This window comes from Gossypium hirsutum, chromosome A13 (assembly GCF_007990345.1).
Source record: "Gossypium hirsutum isolate 1008001.06 chromosome A13, Gossypium_hirsutum_v2.1, whole genome shotgun sequence".
Classification (NCBI taxonomy): Eukaryota; Viridiplantae; Streptophyta; class Magnoliopsida; order Malvales; family Malvaceae; genus Gossypium; species Gossypium hirsutum.
Window position 1 is genome coordinate 99,231,133 of NC_053436.1, and position 13,164 is coordinate 99,244,296.

At 31.0% G+C, this 13,164-nt stretch overlaps 2 protein-coding genes across 11 annotated transcripts; both read right to left on the reverse strand.

Moving 5' to 3' along the window:
• Positions 1-1,131: 1,131 nt before the first annotated feature.
• Positions 1,132-3,351, reverse strand: LOC107912945 (codeine O-demethylase). Its single transcript, XM_016841341.2, has 4 exons — positions 2,964-3,351; positions 2,624-2,865; positions 2,217-2,541; positions 1,132-1,637 (listed from the first exon to the last, which is right to left on the reverse strand). Exons 1-4 carry the CDS (start codon positions 3,234-3,236, stop codon positions 1,374-1,376), a joined length of 1,104 nt encoding a protein of 367 aa, XP_016696830.1. The 5' UTR covers positions 3,237-3,351; the 3' UTR covers positions 1,132-1,373.
• A 4,398-nt stretch (positions 3,352-7,749) lies between these two features.
• Positions 7,750-12,748, reverse strand: LOC107912947 (uncharacterized). Of its 10 annotated transcripts, none has more exons than XR_005907774.1 (9): positions 12,599-12,748; positions 11,938-12,057; positions 11,799-11,842; positions 10,859-11,400; positions 8,748-10,773; positions 8,563-8,667; positions 8,305-8,482; positions 7,944-8,207; positions 7,750-7,876 (listed from the first exon to the last, which is right to left on the reverse strand). XR_005907774.1 is itself a non-coding variant. In XM_041085398.1 (9 exons), the coding sequence occupies exons 2-8, from the start codon at positions 12,043-12,045 to the stop codon at positions 8,001-8,003; spliced, it is 3,210 nt and encodes a 1,069-aa protein (XP_040941332.1). In that variant the 5' UTR covers positions 12,046-12,057; positions 12,599-12,748; the 3' UTR covers positions 7,750-7,933. The 10 variants fall into 10 exon arrangements, 9 of the variants coding, with proteins under 9 accessions (XP_040941332.1, XP_016696837.2, XP_016696832.2 ...); XM_041085398.1 differs by having other exon boundaries at positions 7,750-7,933; positions 8,001-8,207; XM_016841348.2 differs by having other exon boundaries at positions 7,750-8,207; positions 10,859-11,299.
• Positions 12,749-13,164: the final 416 nt, after the last annotated feature.

Here is a 13,164-nt window from a genome sequence, read left to right on the forward strand (position 1 = left end):
AATGTAATTGACGGATTCTAGCTGCGTGGTTATTCCGATTTTCAATAATATTCTAGCAGCAAAGTTGTTTGGATTTGGAAGTGTTGGACACGATGATGTGGTTTTGTTCAATTTGTTTTAAAATATTTTCGTATATTTAGAAAATCATGTCACAAAATGAACCGATCATTGACTACTTTTTTTATTCTTTTACAGATTTTCCGGTGGGATCTGAACTCATTAATCAAGCAGCCAAACATTGAAGAATGTTTATGGCTGAGTTGGGATTTAAAGCTGTGTTATTATGCAGCGATGGTGATGATGATGAGACTGTTTCTTCTTTTCATCATCTTTAAGCACCAATTTACTAACAGTTATAGTGTTGTTTGGCGATACCGTTTAAAGGAGGTAGTAAGGATAGTGTTGTTGGCGAGCAAAATGTTTATCGGGTTGAAATAGTTTTATTGGATTAATTATGGGGTTCCATTTTTCCAAATGCTTACGTGGATCACCATCAAAGACCAGTGCTTTCACCGGTCGTCATCTTTGATGGTTTCAAAGTGCTCATCGTTCTTGCGTTCACAATTGGAATGATAATCTTGTGACTATGATGTATCCAAAGGTATGGTTGTCACCCAAATAAAATTTGCACCAATCTGATTTTTTATTCTTTTATCACTTGTCAATTTCGTTCATTTTCTGCTATTTATTTAGGTTAATTTTTGCAATTAGTTCATGCACTTTATGAAAATTGTGATTTAATCCTTATACTTTAATTTCGTAATTTTTAATTTTTATACTTTATTAAAATTTAAAATTTCAGTCCTCACCAAATTATAACAATTAGATTCGTTAAGTTCTACTATCTTCAAAATCTAATGCCACAAACATATTACTGCCATTTGTGTTAAGAATAAAATTTTAAATTTTAAAAAGTATAAGGACTTCGAATGGTTCAGTTGAAGAATATAAACTAAATCTATAACTATATGCATGGTATATAACAAGTTTGAATTTAATCCAATGAATTCAACTGCTATTGCTTGGATCAAAACTACAATATAAAAATTCAAAAAGTTCATGGACTAAAATTGATAAAATAAATTATAAAGACTAAATTCACAACTTTTGTAGAGTACATATACTAATTGCAGAATTTGACCTTTTATTTACATTATTTGATACAATAGTTATACACACCATATAAGGGTAAGGCTTAACAATCCCAATAACCTAGGACCAGTAGCCATATATAGGGGAATGACACCAACTTGACTACAAACTCCATGTATAAAAAAGCGTAAAAGTAAATCCAAAAACCCTTAAAAAGCTTCACCTTACACTATCATTTTCCTTATTATCTTTGTTCTTTCTATCAATAAAAAAGCATAAACTCAGTCGCCATTTTCAGAAGGTTCAATCCTCATATAATCCAAATATTTTTTTCCATAGATCTTGAGGGTGAAGAACTGTTTGAAGTATTCCTCCATTCCCACCCTTCTAAACAATGGAGGGTTTTCTGCATTTATAACACTCAATGAAGGCCCTACCTCCGCCTCAAAATTAGGACTCAAGTTGAAGGTAACTGTTATTCTTTCTCTCTCTTTATTGCAAGTAACCTTGTGTTCAATGCTGTGATAAACCCCGTTGCTAAATATCTGCATTTAACATTTACACATTTCTTATATACATGCATGCATAGGAATGTGTTTTGTAATAGTAATGTGAAAAACTGGGTAGACCTTACCATTATTCACTAAATTATAGGTAAGTTTTTGTTTTAGTCATTTAATTAAAAAAAGTTATAATTTAATCATTAAATTATTCAAAAGTTTTCACTTAAGTCACTGGGCTATTAAAATCGATGTTATATGACTTGTTTTGCTCGCATTGTCTGCACCAATAAAAAAACTATCTTTTCCTTTTTCTTTTATGAAATAATTTTGGAGGTCACGAATTTGTGAATCAAAATTCGAATAGATTTATTTCTGATCTTTGATACATTGGCAGCCAGATTTATTCTACTCATCAATGAGTATTGATTCATTGTATTAATTATATCATTACTTGGAGTTCGTTAGAGGAATTTAAAAAAGAAAAAACCCAGTAACCTAAATAAAAACTCTTAAAGAGTTTAGTGATTAAATTGTAATTTTTTCTAGTTAAGTGATCAAAATGAAAACTTATTTATAGTTTAGTGATTAATAGTAGAATTTACCAAAAAAAAAACTTTGAACCTGGAAAATGTCTCCAACATTGACCACAAAAGCATCTGGGTTGACGTTGAAAGGGAACCAAAGGCCATTTTTTTTAACCTCAAGGCCATCCACTCCATTAAGTTGGTGTAGGATAGTGAGGAGAGTCATATCAGAGTGTGGAAAAAGACCCATCACTGACTCTGGTTGTGGACATGGAGGATAATATGCCATCCTCACCGCTTGCAGCCCATCATCAAACAACTCCATCATCTCCTTTTCTTTTATTTTCAATGCTTTTCCCATGAAACCAATAAGTTTTGTGGCAAGCTTTTGGAGTTCCGATAAGTAACACTCCATCGTACTTCTGCATCATGATAATGATGACATCCATTAAATATTAAGTAAACATCACTTTATGAAAAGCTTAAAACAAAGAGAGAAAGAACCTTAAAGAAGGAGGTAGTTGTGGGAAGAGATGAGGTCTACGCCTATGGAGTGGGTTAGTGATAATATTGAAAGTGTCAACCCAATCATATTTGCCATCTCCTCTCGTCCTCCTTCCATACCCTTCCAACTCTCCTTCCCTTACTTTATATTTCAGTTTCTCTTCCAATGGCAGTCTATAAAATTCCTCCACCTCGTGCTTCAGTTTCTCCAGCAGTGATGAGCTAACCCCATGGTTCACCAACTGCACCGGTACGTACCACCATATCCATTCATTAACTACACTCAATCATACATGCATACATATATAAAATTTAGTTTTGGAGAGTGAAGCAGAAAAACCTGAAAGATGCCCCAGTCTTGGCAAGTAGCGTGCAACTTGTGGAGCTCAAGGTTATGGTGGTCATCTTCCAAAAGCAAACGAGACATGTCGATGGTTGGTGGCAAAGGAGTGGTGACAGACAAGGAAGGAGATTGTTGGTTTATACGAACAAATGGTTGTGGGATTGAGAAATCCGGTGCCGCTAATTTAACAAGTTCCTGGACGCTAAATGTTGAAGGATCGAAGGCAGAGGTGCTAAAATCATCTTCGGTGTATGATGATGATGACCCCATAGTGTTAAGGAAGGAGTCAGCCTCTTCAATCTACAACATACAGCCTATTGTTGGAGATATTTAAAGGGGAAAACAAAGGTTACAACAGTTTTCGTATGAGGTAAGAATACAGATAGGTATAAAAGAAGATATTGACATAGAAACATGATAATTTTAATGAAAAAAAATTGGAAATAGGGTATGACCATAGATTTTTTTATAAATATTTTACAAAAAAGATATTGATGCATATTTTTTCATTAAAGGTTTAATTTCTATTATAATCAAATTAAATGTATGATTAAAGTTTATGGGTGCATCAATAAAATTATGACTTAATAAAGTATAACTTCTCCTTACAGTTCACTTCTAACTTTTGCACATATAAAATAATTCTCGCCTAGATTAAAATAAATAAATTCATTAAAATAATACTGGTTTATTTGAAATCTCCACTTCCAATTGATATGTCGTTATCACAAATCTTTTCTTAAATGTATTTAATCTACTAAATGTAATTTATAAAATTAGTAAGTTGGTGGAAATTGAACAATTATGAATGAAAACATAATCAATATGAGATCAACAAAAGAGACGATATTAAACTTGGTTTGACTCCTTAATTTTAAGTTTGTGATAAGAAAAAAAGGATAAAGATATCTACACTAATAAAAACATTCCCCTTTTGATAGAGTTACAAGGCCTTGCAAAAACATCATGTACCGACTACTACTCTCCTATCCTTAATTTCATAACTGCCTAAACCCATTACAACTCTCAAATATTTTTATAGAATACATCATCTATCCATTACAAGTGCTAAACCCTACTTTTTACTTTTACGTATATATGTTCATGGACCGAGTCAGTTTTAGGTCATCTTAAATATGATATTAATACATTTTATACTTATCTAAACTTGATCCAACAAAAAATATATGCTTAAATTTTTATCCATGTTCGTTCATATTTGTAAATAGTTAACCCAAACTATTTTAACTCCACCCATATTATTTTTTAATTTTTAAAAATTATTTATACTTTTTATTTGTTAATATTATATATGTAAGATATTAACATTTAAAATAAAAAAAATTATAACCCCAGAACACTCATACTTAGCAGTATTTCATACTAGTAGACCCGAAAACATCCAATAAAAAAATCTTCTTCATACACCTAAGATACTAGAACAAAACACACAACCTTAGACTAGATTGAATTTACATTTTTTAAATATTTACATTATAATATTATAATATTATATATTATTATATATTTAATTTTTATGTGCTATAAATTATATAATATATATATAATAACATAATATAATATAATATAATATATTCTAAACATAGAAAATGAGTTGGGCAGGGCTTGAGCTTTGAATACTGAGCCCAAGCCTAACCCATAGTTTAAATCGACTTATTTTTTTTATTCAAGTTCATTTTTTAGCCTAATATTTTTACTTAGACCTTCTTAAATTTCAAGTGTGTCATCAAATTTTAACGAATAACTCAACCCATGAACAAATGTATTTATAGAATACTTAATCATTAAGGCATCCTTTCTATTAAAAGTACCTATTTCATTAATATATTTAATTGTGTAGCACCTTCCATTCAATAACATCAAATCAGAGTTGAAATTAAATCTTACCAATTAAAATCTAGACCAATATTTAATATCCATAACATTTACATATTTAATTAAAAGTTTAAATAATATACTAGATTTATAGTGCGAAAAATAAATTACGTAACAAATATATTTATTAAAAATTTACATAAAAATTAATTGATGCTCTAGTTAGGATGATAAAAAATTCAATTTTTTATTGATTTATTATATAAAAAGACAAACACTCTCATAAAAAGAAGATATTTTAATGATTTCATAATTAAATTTATTCTAGATTAATCCATTACACCAATTAAAAAAAAAGTTTAAAATATTAATCCTAATAAATACCTTTTCCAAACCTCATCTCCCCATAGCCTCTAAACTTAGCCATCTCTTTCCTAGCAAGTCAGGCTGTTCCCCCAACTCCCTTCCCCTTTTCTTTCTTGCTCTTTTGCTTCTATCCTGTTCTCCATTCCTTCTTTTTTTCCCTCAAATATGTTTGATCAAGGGTTGTACTGTTTTGCTTAAATCTGAAGGCACCTCTAAAATTAAGATTATTTTTAAAAAATATTATGTTAAAAAAGTTTGAACAAAAAAAAATAGACATATTTAAAAAAAATTTAATATCATATATGTATGAGAAAATTTAACTCGTCAATATATCTATTTATATAATTTTTTTTACAAGTATTTAAAACTATTTATAATTTTTTATCAACTCTTAAATGAGATAATAAACATACTTCAACATATTCGATTTCAGTATGCTTAAACTTATATTATTTTGTACCGACAATTATATTGATATTAATTGAATTAAAATTTAGTGTGGATATATAAATAAAAAAAGTTTGACTTGTAGAGATATGAGTGCATGATGTTATAATTTTATGATAAATGATCGTTTATTATGCCAAGAAAATTGGTTGGATTGATAAAAAAAAAAGTCATAGTCACAGATAGACATAAACCTAAAATATGTCATTTCATTGCGTCTTATTCAAGGCATGTATTTTATTTATTTTTGCTCTAATTTAAACGTGCTTAATTATCTTTTTATTCAAAAGTTGTTACATTTTGATGTGACATTATTACTTTTGATTTTATAATTAAATGAAGTGTAATGTTTAAAGTCCAATCACGTTTTGCAATTCTGACCATTCATTCACTATATTAAAGATTATGATTAGAGTCATCTCTTTGCTCGCATAGCCATTCATTTTATTCTTGGAAAGGATTTTTTTGGGATAAATAATTATTTAGTAATGTGTAAATTTTTAAAATTGAATAATTAAAACATAATTTTATATAAAGACTGTTGGTATAATTTATCTAAACTTTATATATATATATAATTATTGTGTTTAGTTACTATCAATTTATACATAAATTACTGAAGATCCAGAAATTTTTAAATAGTTTTTTATTTGAAAATAATGAATACATGTAATTTTTTAAATTTAAATAAATTAATAAAATACATACTTAAATGGAGAAAGTTTAATTAATTTTATATTTAAATAAGTTAATAAAATTATATATTTAAATAAGATAATTTATTAACTTTAAAAAATTAAAAAATATTTATTTTATAGCTTTAAAGTACACAAAAAATATGTACATATTGTATATTAGATTTTGATACACTCATAACATAGGTGAAAACAATTATACAAAAAATGTATAAAATTTTGGTTAAAAAAAGATTAAATATTGTTCTGGTTGAGATGATAAGAGATGGAGTGAGAGTATTTGAATCCTTTAAATTTTATATAAAAAGATAAAAATACTTCAAAATAATATATCTGAAACACGTGGATTTACAGTAAGAACACTCTAATTGTAATTTGAACCCAGATTATCTTTGGTAAAAGTGAACATCCGACCAATTAATCACAACTTTAAGTTCTTTCCTTTTCATTTCTTACCTGTATGGTTGTGCATTGAGTTGATTATTTATGCATCAAACTATAGAGTAAAATTTTGAAGGTTAAAATATGCTCAATGCCTCTATACAATTTGTACATTTAAAATTTAGTCACCTATTTTTATTTTTATGAGTTTAGTCCCTATGCTTTTTGAATTTAAAAATTAACATATATATATTCACTTTATAGTTATGTAACAATAAAAATAATGTTGAAAATACTGCATAGGATTTAAAAAAAAAAAGCACATGTTCAAATTTGTCATGATAAAATAAATTTTTTGTAGTATTTCTTTTATAAAATTTGACGCCAACATTGTGATTGAAATAATTAACAATATTAATTATTTAGACTAACTACATAAATTAAATTATATAAAAAATTAAAGCATATAAATTAACTCTCAAGTTTCAGCTCAGCTTAGTATATGAGCCAAAACTAAAATTTGACCATTCTTTTATAATATAAAAGAAAAAGTTGATACTCAAAAGAAATATTTTTAAGGCATTCAAATTATATAGGACCACTTAATATTTTAATAAAAAAGTTGATGATATTCACTTTTTGCTCTAATCAATAACATTATAAAAATATAAAAATCAAATTACATTAAAAATTAAAGTAGAGATTAAATCGTAGATTTAGATATAATAGAGGCCAAAATTAAAATTTAACAAAAAAAAAAATCACCATAACATGAGATAAGACATGTCAACAGAAGAAAGGTCTCTTTTATATATAATTTATAGATCTCTTTGAATAAAATAAAAAATTTCGGCATCATCAATTAATTTACTTCTCTCAAAAAACACTTGTGAACGTGACAAAAAGCATTTTGTGAGGCAAAAATCATATTTGGTGGGCAAAAGCCAAATGATCTCCTTCCAAACATGTTAACACCAAATTTAGTCAAATTAAATATATATATATATATATGCACACACACTAAATTGACTCCCAAAATTTAAAAAAAAAGAAAGAAAAAAAAGAAGTAAATATTCCTTAAGGAGTACAAAAGAACTCAGTCATGCAAACAACTGTACAGAAAAAAAAAATTCACAGGCCAAACAACACTATGAAAATGAACTCTCTATTAAGGCTAGCTTCTACCTGAACTATTTATCAAGCTGAAATAGTTTACTTGGTCAGTGGTTCCACATATGTTACCTATCGCTACCTGAACTATTTATCAAGCTGAAATAGTTTACTTGGTCAGTGGTTCCACATATGTTACCTATCGTTGCCTAGACATGAAGAACTCATAATCAGGGTGTCTGTTTACTGATGTCTGATTTCCCTTGATGACAACCGCCCTTGCCATAAGTGATGCAGTCTCCTCCAGTGTCCTTGATCGCTCCTTCAGTATTCTAGAAGGGCTAAGGCCCAGGTTTTCATACATAATGTTCGTTGTAGTGTGTCTCGGTTGGAACCAGCATTCCCCCTGTTCCAAGTGATGTGCATTTACATCATAGCATCCTCAGATATAAGCAAAGTAAATAACAGTACATAATAGCATTGAGTAATTTAATTATGGGTACCTGAGCATTGTAGCTCTTTAGACCCACAACAGGAGAGACAATACATGCATCCACGGTACTAGCATAATCAAACTTGGAACTTCTACAAACGAAATGGCTGAGTGAATGGTAAGTCAGAAATGCAGCACGAAAATTTCCGTCTGGAATTCTATAAATAGGATACCATGCAACAGAATACCTGTAACACAGAAGCAACCGAACATTAAAACGAGTCTTGGTCTATTTCATATAAAACCAAAACATTTTTTCTTCGCTAACCAAGATTGAGGATGCAAATCAAGCATGTTTATGGAGTTGAGATGAACTGGATCCCCATACATTTTGCATCGAGTAGATACATCATCATTAACCAGTTGTTGTATCCTGTAACAAACGGAACCAGTGTTATGTTTATATGTCAACTTTGATGAGTATCAAAGACATATAAGAGAATTGGTACTTACGTTTCATATAATGCTCGTCTTTGATGAGGCTGTTCGGATTCAAAATATTCAAAAACTAGTTCCATGTCAACAGATTTCATATCATATACTTGCGACTGATCGTTTGGATCCGTATCACAAGCCTCTGAACCTCTAGGGGTGGAATAAGTTTTAGTGTTCCTAAAGAGTTGAACTGCTGACAAGAAAGGCACAAAGTAGGCACGGAATTCGACCTGATCGATGCCCAAACGCTTTGGATTTTCGTAATCTTCTGCCTTTATTTCTAATCCATAGCTTCCATGTTTCTCATACCATGTCCATAAACATCGCAATGGGATGTTTGGTGTCTCATGTCTGCATAATAGAGCACTAGGAACCTTGTCTAGTAAGCAATGTTGACACCTTACTGAACTGTATGAATGGCAAATCACTGGAGAACAAAAGTGAAGAAGCCTTTCAAACTCAGCAATGGGGCCACCACTGGTCATCTGAACAGCTTCAGATGCCATTTGTGCCTTATAACCATCATTCAATGCCTTTGCTATCTTGTTTAAATCATTTGCACCTGCTGATAAATTTTCTTCTTTAGTTTTATTCCTAATGCTGCTACTCATTCTTCCAACATTCATTGAAGGAGAAAGATTCTTAGAGCATGGAGCAAATTTCTCTTCAAAGCTATTATACATACTAGTTCTGTCTTCTACATCTGGTCCCAGTCCATTACCATGTTCGAATGATGAATTGGCAGATCTAGAAGATGTAAATCCACAATCCTTTATCCCAATAGGTATCCATTTCCAGAGAACAGACCCCAAGGTATGACTTTGCTTGCCATTTTCAGCAACAGAACTTTTTTCTGTTTGAGCAACACCATTCACCATCAGATGAGGGAGGTAAACCGGAGTTTCCGCCTCAACTAAAGTTGACTGGTCTGAAGGGACATGCGAGTTTTTCTCTATGCTGTCTTGAATATTGAAACCAGAAGTAGCATCACAGGCATTTTCACATGGCTCCATGCTGCATAGACCAACTTCAAAGTCACTAACAGATTCGGATTTTAGGGTATCAACCCTTGCATAACCAGGCTGAGAACTAGACCTTGAATGATTTTTAATTACTCCATTGTCATCCATCGAAGACAAGTCATCAGATATTCCACCATTTGGGATGCTAGTCTTTGCATAAGCATTTAAGTTTACCTTGTTGGGAAGAGACTCTTTCCTGGAATAAATGCCGCTTTCTTGTTTCGGAGAAGGACTAACTTTTCTCTTCAGCTTCTTAGGAACCTTATTCTTTAGCTTCCTTTTGTCATCGGTAATAGGTACGGTTGTTGGACTGGAAGCATTATTACAATTTCTTTTCTGCAATGGAGCATCCTTTAGAGCGACGTCAAACTGTGAGCAGACAGGGCTTGTTTTCTTCAACTCGGTGTTGCATTTCTCTACACTGTTCTTTTGAACCCTTTGCCAAACAGAATAACCGTTCTCGATTCCTGTTCGAGTGTGCAAGTTCCCTGTGCTTCCAGGTTTCCCAGGAACAGATTTAAACTGCTTATCCCTCTTGCTTGGTGCAACCTTTCGGCCATCAAAGCATTTCCGAGCCATACCATGCTTGGTTTCCTCAGTATAATCACAAGTTCTTGAAATGCTACACGATGAGTTTTCTCGATACAAAGACCCCTTGTTGGTACTTGAACCTGATACCTCTAATTGACTGATTTCATGGTTGTAGTCATTAAATGGATTGACAATATGACCACCACTCATCCCTTCTTCACTGTTTGAACCAACAGAAATTGAGTCCAACACTAGAGAATCATGCATGTCTGAGAAAACCTTGTGATGTGAAGGATGTCTCCTCTCTATATCTCCTTGACACCTAGAAAGCTGCTGATCCTCACTACCAATTTCGTAGCTATCCGTATGATGCTCCCCTGAAAACTTGTGAGCTTTAGAAGGTGCAATAGACTCTGGTGTTTCGACTTCATCAATGTCACCTCTGCATATATTTTGTGACTGAGAACTTGTAACAACACCACTGCTACTCTCTGCATAATGATCAATTATAGTAAGCAAACCGTTAGATGGTAAAACTTGTAGCAAAGTTGAATTAATAATGTCATTGTTAGTTACCACAGATCTCCGATGTTGAACTTCCACAGGTGTACTCCGCACAAACCTCTGATTCCATGGAGCCAACATCGCACAAATGTTTCTTTTTATGCTTCCCTTTCTTTCTTCCATTCTTTTGCGAATTTCTCTTGGCAGACTTGTCTTCCTCGGGACAATCAATGAACATAGTAGCATTGGATCCTTTGGACGTAACGGCAGAGGAATCATTGGAACTATGAGTGGAAGAAGTGTAGGACAATTGAGTAGTGTTATTGGGAAGGGGCTTGTTTCGAAATTGTTGTTGCACATTGGAACCAGGCAAACTTCTGGTTCTAAAAGGCATGGCAGCATGAGGAATGTGATCAGGTTGAGGCCCTTTTTGAGTGTCGTGACCATCAAGCTTGAAGGTATTAATGGAGGGAGAGGAGAGGAGATGGAGGCCATTCATGTTCACCTGAGTTCCTGTTCCGAAACGGTTAGTGTGATCAAAATATTGCAAGGGTAATGCAACAATTCTCCACTGCCCATCACACTCAAGTGTTGGGAATGTCAATATGGCACACCTAAAAAAGATTAACAACAGATAAACCCAGTCAATAACCCACACCACCTACGTAAAACCAGCTCAATAAGCAACTCAAGCACACATAAAAAATGGCCTCTCTTGATTAGATGGGACAATTTCAATTTTAGCCCCTCCTAATAATTAATTATTCAATCTAAGTCTTCTTAACAAAAAGTCATAGCTTCGCCCATACAAATGTTATCTAAAGTAGAAAACATTTTCTATGTTTGAGAGTAAGAATTAAGGTGAAACGATTAAATATTTTCTACACACAAAAAAGAAGAAGATAAAATTATATTTTTGTGCTCCAAAAAATTCAATAATATTTTTAAGGCTTGGTCCCTATACTTGGTGAATCAGTTTTAAACGGAAGGAAACGTAAGTAGATCGGATTACCTCTGATCAATGTTCCTAAAATTGAAAGAAGAAATTCTGGAATCCTGAATAATATTAAAAATTAATTAAAGCTATTTTCACAAAGTAAAAGAGTAATTTTAATTGAAAGTAATGTAATAGGAAATTAAAGATAAATAACCTGGGGTGATCTTCTATAACCATTGAGCTGCAACCTACTACCCTTCCCCACTTCTGTCACTTTCGAATTATTATTATGAAGATGGTTTCCTCGAATGCCACAAGACATTTTTTATTGTATCTATCCAAAATTAAATACCATACACACATATAAATATAATATATATAATTTTAAAAAAATTTAAACATGTTATATGGTACAACACATAAAAAAAAAAGAAAAAGAAAAATGAGGTTGAATTAAACTCACCAGAAATCATGCAATCATCTGAAGGAACGAAATTGGGAAATTGAGAAAGAAAAAAAAAAGAAAAAAAGAACAAGGAAATTGCAGTTTATAATAAAAGTTTGAAAAAAGAGTGAGAACTAACAATTCTAAAAACAATAAATTAAATTAAAAAATAAAAAGGAGATTTCCCAATTTTTTTCCCGACAATCTATGAGGAAACAATCTAAGGATAAGGGGTAAGAAAATAAAGGGATGTTCCCCAAATATAGGTTTTGAGGTTCAGAATCAGAATCAATTAGCTAAAAAAAAAAGAAAGTATATAACTAAAATTGTCTTCCAATTTTCCACTTATTTTAAATATAGAAAATCAAATTAAGAAATTAATTATTGGAAAACTAAAGAATTAGATACAACGAAAGGGAGCGACACAAACCATGAATATAGATAGAGCTTTGAATTTTTTTAGGTTGTCTCAGACTTGACTCTTACTTCGCTGTTGGACTAAGTTTTTGAGTTCAGCTTTATTTATTTTTTCAATGATAATATTGGGGCTTTGCAAGGTTCCCAAGGTAATAAATAATATTAATTACAAGGTTACCTGGGCTCATACTTCATTTTCCTCCTCTTCTTCTTTTTTTCAATTGAGATATTATTATATATAGTCCAAAAATATAATAATCATTTTTAATCCATTACATTCAAAATATTAAAGGTTGATACTTTGAACAAAATATTATTGAAAGAGATAATTATGGATCTAAAAAATTATTTTTTAATAAAACGGATATTATAAGATAAAAAATATATATATGTATTGAAAAAAATCAATTTTAAAGCATATCATGTAAAGTAAATAATATAATAAACATTGATCTAAATGAAAAAAAAAAGAATGGTAATATTACCCAATCTATCTAATTTTGATAAAATATAAACATTTTAATAAAGAGTTTGATATTCTTAAATAAGGTCTAAGACTTGAATTTTGTGAATATAGAG

Bases quoted from the DNA above. Each gene is read 5' to 3' on its own strand.
- LOC107912945 (XM_016841341.2), bottom strand. From the start codon at position 3,236: ATGGGGTCATCATCATCATACACCGAAGATGATTTTAGCACCTCTGCC. The intron at 2,542-2,623 runs GTTCTTTCTCTC...ATCATGATGCAG, and splicing joins CAACTACCTCCTTCTTTAAG to AAGTACGATGGAGTGTTACT. The intron at 1,638-2,216 runs GTTCAAAGTTTT...TGTTAAATGCAG, and splicing joins ATGTTGGAGACATTTTCCAG to ATATTTAGCAACGGGGTTTA.
- LOC107912947 (XM_041085398.1), bottom strand. From the start codon at position 12,045: ATGTCTTGTGGCATTCGAGGAAACCATCTTCATAATAATAATTCGAAA. The intron at 10,774-10,858 runs GTAACTAACAAT...ATCATTATGCAG, and splicing joins TTCAACATCGGAGATCTGTG to AGAGTAGCAGTGGTGTTGTT. The intron at 8,208-8,304 runs GTACCCATAATT...CACTTGGAACAG, and splicing joins TAAAGAGCTACAATGCTCAG to GGGGAATGCTGGTTCCAACC.